The 8,017-nt window shown below is 32.1% G+C and overlaps 1 protein-coding gene across 1 annotated transcript; it reads left to right on the top strand.

The window, feature by feature from the left end:
- The first annotated feature begins 1,247 nt into the window (after positions 1 to 1,247).
- LOC105317533 (tyrosine-protein phosphatase non-receptor type 7) lies at positions 1,248 to 5,734 on the top strand. Its single transcript, XM_066067247.1, has 10 exons — positions 1,248 to 1,337; positions 1,545 to 1,818; positions 1,920 to 2,007; positions 2,279 to 2,355; positions 2,648 to 2,684; positions 3,057 to 3,157; positions 3,321 to 3,449; positions 3,701 to 3,849; positions 4,336 to 4,471; positions 4,589 to 5,734. The coding sequence occupies exons 2-10, from the start codon at positions 1,585 to 1,587 to the stop codon at positions 4,664 to 4,666; spliced, it is 1,029 nt and encodes a 342-aa protein (XP_065923319.1). The 5' UTR covers positions 1,248 to 1,337; positions 1,545 to 1,584; the 3' UTR covers positions 4,667 to 5,734.
- Positions 5,735 to 8,017: the final 2,283 nt, after the last annotated feature.

Raw genomic sequence — 8,017 nt, forward strand, 5'->3', positions numbered from 1 at the left:
TTACTTTGATTCTCGCGAGATGGTATCCAGTCTAGTGAGATCGGCCGACATTGAGGAATTGCATTGTGGGTCGAAATTTACTGACTCTGAAAAATTCTGTCGGATCAATGTGTAAGAAATCCATTGTGACGTCACTCGAAAGGACGATAACTCCGGAAATTGGCGTTGTTTCAATGCATGTACGTAGTCTTTTATCTTGTTCTCGTGAGAGTGTGAAATGGGAAACCATAATTACAGGGAACTACTGGGACGATTTAAACAAGGCATTACTCATCCGATTTACTGACGCCAAAAAAATCTGTTGAATGAATGTGCAAATAGTCCGAATTTTCTATTCACACACGCCTTGCCGGTAGAGCTCGCTTCGCGCCGGCGCTGCGCGCCGGCGAGCTGCGCTCGCTATTACCGATATTTCAATACATAATCGTTATAAGCTGCTTCAACAATAGAACACTGGCTTTCGATAGGATGCATTACGCTGCTTCCTTTAAAATCGACATGTTAGGCTATATTTGGCCCATGTTCGCACAATTTCATAAAAAATGTGACCTTTGATTTAAGGAAGAATTTAGAAAATAAATTTAAACATATATTGTAAAGAGGATAAAACCGATATACTGGCTTCAAATGCAATTGTTGGCTTTGGAGTTGATTTAATCTATAAAATGTCAAAAATATTATAAATATAGTTGTAAGTATTGCTTATGTTGCAACTTTTCTAATTTGAAAGAAAACAAAGATCTTTCAAAAACAAGGGTTTAAAAGAAACGTAAGTGATACAATAACAGCTATCGCACAGAGTATGCATTTACAAACTATATGCACGTTTTCGTATTTGCATACAGCGATGGGAAGTATTTTGAAAAGCAAGTTCTGATGTACATCCAAAAGCTGGTTCATTACACTTCCGCATTTGTGGAGTATTGTTAGGCGGAAATAAACATTGCATATTTACATCGTGTGTACATTGGTATTATATACAGCACAAAAAGATGTCGAATTCATCATTATCGACAGCAGTATCCCCGACTCTTTGTCCAGGTGAGTGAAGAATTGAGTTAAACAGTTTAATTCACAACAATGTTAAGGATATAGTGATCACATTGTCTATGTGTTGTTTAATAAAATATAATTGGTTTATTAATAGCAATGCATTAAAAATTTATGAATATTCGCTACAAAATTCTACTATTATATCACTTGCAAAATTCAAAGGTTCAAGTATAAACTTTTTTTTAACCAGTACAACCAGACGATACCAATTTCGAAGTTCTTCTCGTTTTTCTTATCATTGCATCCATACTTGTACTCGTGTCTGGAGTGCTTCTTTTGCAAAAGTAAGTAATCACAAATTCATTTACGATAAATTCATAAAATTTAGTAAAAAAAATAATAATATAGGGAACAACGACTCAAAAACAGATTTTATTGGATCTGTTGATAATATTGAATGAAAAATGACATTAACAAACTATCAACCGTCCAATAAAATGAATACTTGCGATCTCTGGATTTACGATTTAAAACATGTGTAACATTCATAGGTTATTAAGTTTACGATTACAAAGAAAAAGAGAGATCGAAATGGTGGTTGCATTTTCTGCCTCTGAGGGAAATGTGGAGGACAATCTTCTTCCCGGCTCGATGTCGAATGGAAATGTTGTTTATGAAGAAGAGTTAGGGGATGATGAGGAGGAAGAAGAAGAAAACGTCACAGTAGAGTATTCCAATTTGCAGTCCATGAGGATTTCCGTAGATGAATTCCTCAGAAGCTTCCCAGACAGGAAGGCGAACAGCGTCTTGGAAGAAGAATTTAAAGTAAACAAATATTTGTCGAAAGCTATTTCAGGTTAACCTTTACTGCAAGAAGCTGGTTTTATATAATAGCAATAACAACCAATCTATGTTATATTTTGTAGCATTTACCAGAAGGTCTTCTTGAATCTTATTCTGCAGCCCTGCTTCCTGACAACAAAAAGAAAAACAGATACAAGGCAATATACCCATGTATGTCTTTATTTATCAAGACAATCCAAATACATGTACTTATCTTTATAGCTCTTAAATCGCAGAATGGATACAGTTCGAATTATTGAACAACATTTTTTTTCTTAAATTTAAATATTGTAAAGTATATGAACGTTTCCAAAACTTTGTAAAAATGTCGAACTTTTGCATATAAAACATAAATACTATAATACTTTATTATAATCATAATCAAGCGGTTAGAATGATTTTCATTAAGCTAATTAATTAATTATTATTATTAATTTTCTAGATGACCACAACAGAGTGGTCCTTGATAGGACAGAAGAACCCGAGAAACCCGATTATATAAATGCATCGTACATAGACGTATGTTTCTAAATTTATTTTTTACATGCGTATTTGGATCTTTCAAGTATGATAATTTTTACTCTCATAACGTACAAATATTTCACATCAAATTTCCCTGTTTGCTCGTATTTGTAATTAGTTCTTATTGGTTCGCAAATCTCCTTCCTCCATGGCAGATATTTACAGGAAAAAGAATATGAATATAGTATATGTTGATTGATTAATTAATTGCACGATTTTCAGAATTTTGTAAAATAATATTATTTTCTCAAACTAATGTATTTATAATATTTTTCATTACCAACTTCAGGGATACAATAAAGAAAAGGCTTACATTGCTGCACAAGGTACTAAATATTATACATCCTTGCTAGGATGATCGAATGCAACAAATAAATTGTTGGCGGTTTGTTATTGTCATTTTTCATCCTTACAATGGGTTTGGATGATATTGATTCAATATCTTATGTGCATCAAAGAACCACAATCAAACTGATAATTAGGAAACACAAAAAGTTGTTCAAGTAAAGTGAAAACTAGGTATGGCGTTTATAATGCATTGTTATGTATTTGTATATCAGTCTATGTATATATGCAAATTAAGCAATCATGTGTCCAAGTCTAAGCTAAAGATGACAAGAAGCGTAGACTAAAACATAAAACAGTAATTAAGTGATTAGTTTGCTCGAGATAATATAAATTGTGACTGGAAATTACAGGTCCATTTACCTCAGATACCATTGAAGACTTCTGGACCCTAATATGGCAAACTGACTGTACCAGAATTGTCATGTTAACCAATCTCTATGAAGGAGAAAAGGTAGCAATCTACTAGCATAATATCATGTTATATATACGTGAACTATATCATGCAAAAGTAAATGAAACAATCTCTTTCGCTTGCGTCTGCAGTACAGCTTTTATTTTTTAAATTATTTAGTTTTTTACAGAACTTAATTTGTTTTTTCAAATTAATCGATTAGATGAAGTGCTTGAGGTACTGGACGGATGATAGAGAAACAGGAATTGATATTGGACCCTACCACATCCAACTTGATACCATCGATGAATATGATCATTATACAATACGCTACTTAATTGTATCAAAAGAAGTAAGATTGCTTAAATTAAAAAAAAAATGAAATTTCATGAGTAATATATTAGTCATAAGAAATAAGTTACTGTTTCAAAAGAATAGTCATTGTTTTTAGTAAAGATTTTTCGCGATTAACTGCTTATCATGCATATCCCTAGTTTTCATTTATATCTGAAATATTACAAGTCTAAAGCTTGATACAACTTATTATAAAGACTGACATATATATTGACATTTTGTAAATTGAAACATACAATATTCCCTTAGGATGATGAAATAAAACGCGTCACGCATTTTCATTTCACGACATGGCTGGACAACTCCGTCCCCAATGACTTGTCCGCCCTGATTTGCTACCGGAATTTAGTTCGGAATGGTTTGACGTCCTCAGACGGACCAATCGTCGTCCACTGCAGGTAAAGAGGCATCTATACGATATCAAAAAGCACCCATACTATATCGAAAAAGTATACAAACGATATCATAAAAGAATCCATACGATATCATAGAGTTATCCATACGATGTCATAGAAGTATCTATACGATATCAAAGAAGTATTCATACGATATCAAAAAGTATCTATACGATATCAAAATAGTATTCATACGATATCAAAAAAGTATTCATACGATATCAAAGAAGTATTCATACGATTTTAAAGAAGTATCTATACGATATCAATGAAGTATCTATACGATATCAATGAAGTATCTATACGATATCAATGAAGTATCTATACGATATCATTGAAGTATCTATACGATATCATAGAAGCATCCATCCGATATCATAACGCTGGGATCGGGTCATGATTATTAATAATTATTATGATTACTAACACTTGTTACACATATATATTGAAATACTAATGTAAAAATATTCATATATTTATTTATGCTAGCGCTGGGATCGGACGCACTGGAACGTTTATCGCCCTAGATTACATGCTAGATGAGGGTGGTACAGAAAACTATGTTGACGTTAAATCTTACGTCACTTCTCTCAGACAGCAAAGAGGGAAAAGCATTCAGACTTATGTAGGTCCTTTTGTTATATCAGTCATTTTAAAAACTCTCTCTCTCTCTCTCTCTCTCTCTCTCTCATGATATTTGAATTTTCATGCCATATTGTCTGCACAATATATTCATTTTCAGGAACAGTACGTATTTCTTCATGAAGCATTGATTGAAGGTTTCCAAATGTTACGACAGCGCTGCTTATCAATATTGTGAGACAATCTACTATATTTAGACATTGTCTACAATGTAAATGTGTTTATAATGTTTCACTTCATATATTGTAATACAAAATGTTGATAAGTTTCTATTTTCACATTGCTTTATTTATAGATTCATTTGTATATGTCTTAGTAAGTAAGGAAAATACACATTTTATCTATTCATGACAAATTATTACAGCAGGTTTTAAGCAGTGCATGTATACAATTCATAAAAATCACACCGTACCCTTCATTCATAACGCTCTATCTTTGTGCTGATAAAGTTTTGTCAGATTTTAGGAAGGAAATAATAGCGTTCAGTAAGTGTTATCATATTTGTAATGGTAATAACAAAATGAAAATGATAAATATGGATAACCAAACACGTCGCTATGTTTTCATAAAAACACAATTATCTACATACAATGTGATTGTTTCGACTTAATTCAAAAAGCATATTGCACGCACGCTTTTGTACAAAACATGTTGATGACATCATATATTTAAAAAAAAATGTTAATCGAAAATTATAATTATCTTGCATTTTGACCTACTTTCCTTGTATGTTAAAAAAGTTTGCCTAGCAGTCAGGGGGCAGAAATATTCCGCCACATAAACACAAGCACTTCTTTCTCATGTATACATGTATATATGTTTCATATGTATTTATTGTACATTATGTATACATGTAATCATACATCAAATGTGTGATGGGTGTTGTGTCTGTTGTTAAAAATTATAATGTATCGTTTTAAACTGTAACCACAGTTATGGTGATGTTTTATCAATATCATTATTTCAAAGAATAATATATAATGGATATAAAACTGATATTGTATTGAAATGTTTGATTATCAAAAAATGTGTTAGACTGGCTTTGAGTGGATGTCTTAAACATTTGTATCAATTGAACATATTATCATGTTTTTAAAATGTGTTTTTCATTTTTTTTAAATATATAATATGTTGTCATGGTAAAGTAAACAAGAGGCCCATGGGGCCACATCGCTTACCTGAGCAACAATGGCTTCATATGGGTATACAAAGGATATTGTGCCATATGGCCCCTTGGTAGAAAAACAAAAAAAGAATACCATAAAATTAAAAAAATAAACTGTATCCAAATTTTACACTTATTTTTCTACACTTAATCTTTGACATTGTACCCTTATGAAATACCTTTTTTACCAAAAAATAAGATCCTATGCAAGATATGAAACTGAATTTTTGGTAGGGGTAAACTGTTTACTCCAATTCCCTTTATTTTAGTTCTGCCCCCCTCACTTTATAAAACGATCAAATTATACATGTATATGAGAATATGAGTATATATAGGTACATATTCATCTTCAACTACATTGAACCAGCTAGTTATTGTATTTTATTACAAAAATTCCTACATGTTGAAGAAGAAAATTGTACCTCAAGGCGCTCAAATTAAGAACATTCAAAAACTTGATTGGTCTTCCGCATTATAGACGATTGTTGTTTATCAGGTGTGAACTCGTCCGACGTTTTTTAACCTTGATCGATGAATGAAAAATATTATCATATGATATGTTAAAGAGCTATTAAATGTATAATTAATGCATTGGCCCCCCTTCCCCACCCCTCTCAATGAACCACAGACTGCAATGTATTGACAGGCATATCGCTCTATTTTACTAAGGCCAATCCTTTATCTTCATCTTTATCTTCATTTCTAAATCAACATAAACAAATGGCTACAAATCAAGATGATTTTCCGCTGTAATTATTTTTTAAGAATAGCGACAATACATTTATCCCCGTAACAGTTATGATTTAAACTGTTTTAAAGAGGTCGTTTTTATTAAATTGTGTCTGAAAAACCACCAAAGTTGGTGTAGATTCATCGTATGAGGAGTGGAAATGTCAACACATTGACAGATTTAACCTCCATTCACTTCACCAAATCGGAACAAATATGTTTAGCATGTTTCAAGTATCCCTTCGCACGTAAACTGTTGTACAACAAACAAATACATCATTGTCAGTTTGACCTGTTTGTCATGCGTCAACATTCAAACATGGCTGCTTTATACAAAGAACTTTCGTTTTCGATATGGAATACCGAACCCGAAGTTACAAACTGATTGAGCGCGACTATCTCTATTTTTATTTTCGTAAATTACTCAAATTTGAAACAGAATTCGCCAATAATTTTTGCAATTTATATTTTCCTTTCCATTAGGATTATTTATGCAAAATTACGTTGAATTTCACTCAGTAGTTCTTGAGAAGAAGATTTTTTTTTTTATGCACCCCCCTTTTTCTACAGTTTCGAGGTTTTCTCCGTTTTAAATAAAGATCAGTCTTTCATTTCTGCAATTCATAATCACCTTTCTATACGGATTCTTTGTGCCAAATTTGGTTGAAATTGGCCCAGTGGTTTTAGAGAAGAAGTTCAAAATGTGAAAAGTTTACAGACGGACAGACAGTTGGACAGACGGAAGAACAGACGAACGACGGACAAAATGTGATCAGAATAGCTCACTTGAGCTTTCAGCTCAGGTGAGCTAAAAAGCTATTTCTATATGTTTAAGCTATGTCAATGGAACAGTGTAATTTAGCGTATCATAATTTGGTATCTGCAATGATTTTCTATATTTTTGTTTAAATATATTTGATTGTATATGATACACAGTGAGTTTGAACACACATTCTAACAACAAATTTACTAGGTTCTCACTTTAAACATGTTAAGCACTTGTTTTCTATATTTCTTTCGCATACAATAATGATTTTTTTCTGTGTACTAAACTGTTCAATATTTAGATAAAAAAAAATATTTCTCTCAGAATATATTTTATGCAGTATGATGCATTTTTATATTAAAGAATGAAAAATAAGAGAAAAAACAACAAGATGAGGCGAAACCTTATCCTAGTTATAAGCTTCATAGGGCCAGTGCTTATCTCCCTTTCTGTGGTGATGAGCGGGTAAAAATTATTGTTTTCCCATAGATAGGACACCTGCCCATGACAGGTTGACACCAAAACCTGAATAATATCAAATGCAAAGAAAATAGATTGAAATAATGCACAAAAAGCTTCTTGTCTAACACACTATATTATAAAGTAAGTGATCAGAACATGGTTAAGAACGAGATACTTTGATTATTGGCCTAACACCAATGATTACTGAGCAGTTTGCTGAGTCAGGAAAAACAAAGCATGGTTTGAATAAAGTTGTGTGATATCATACAAAAATCGACCTTATCAAATTTTTTTATTTTTATTTTACACCAACCCTGACACAAAGCATTCCAGCTGGAAAGGGACAATCAGGTTTGCTCTATTGTACAAGAACATCGTAATACAAATCATACAAAAACTAAGATGGG

The sequence above is a fragment of the Magallana gigas genome, chromosome 7, assembly GCF_963853765.1.
Source record: "Magallana gigas chromosome 7, xbMagGiga1.1, whole genome shotgun sequence".
NCBI classification, from domain to species: Eukaryota; Metazoa; Mollusca; class Bivalvia; order Ostreida; family Ostreidae; genus Magallana; species Magallana gigas.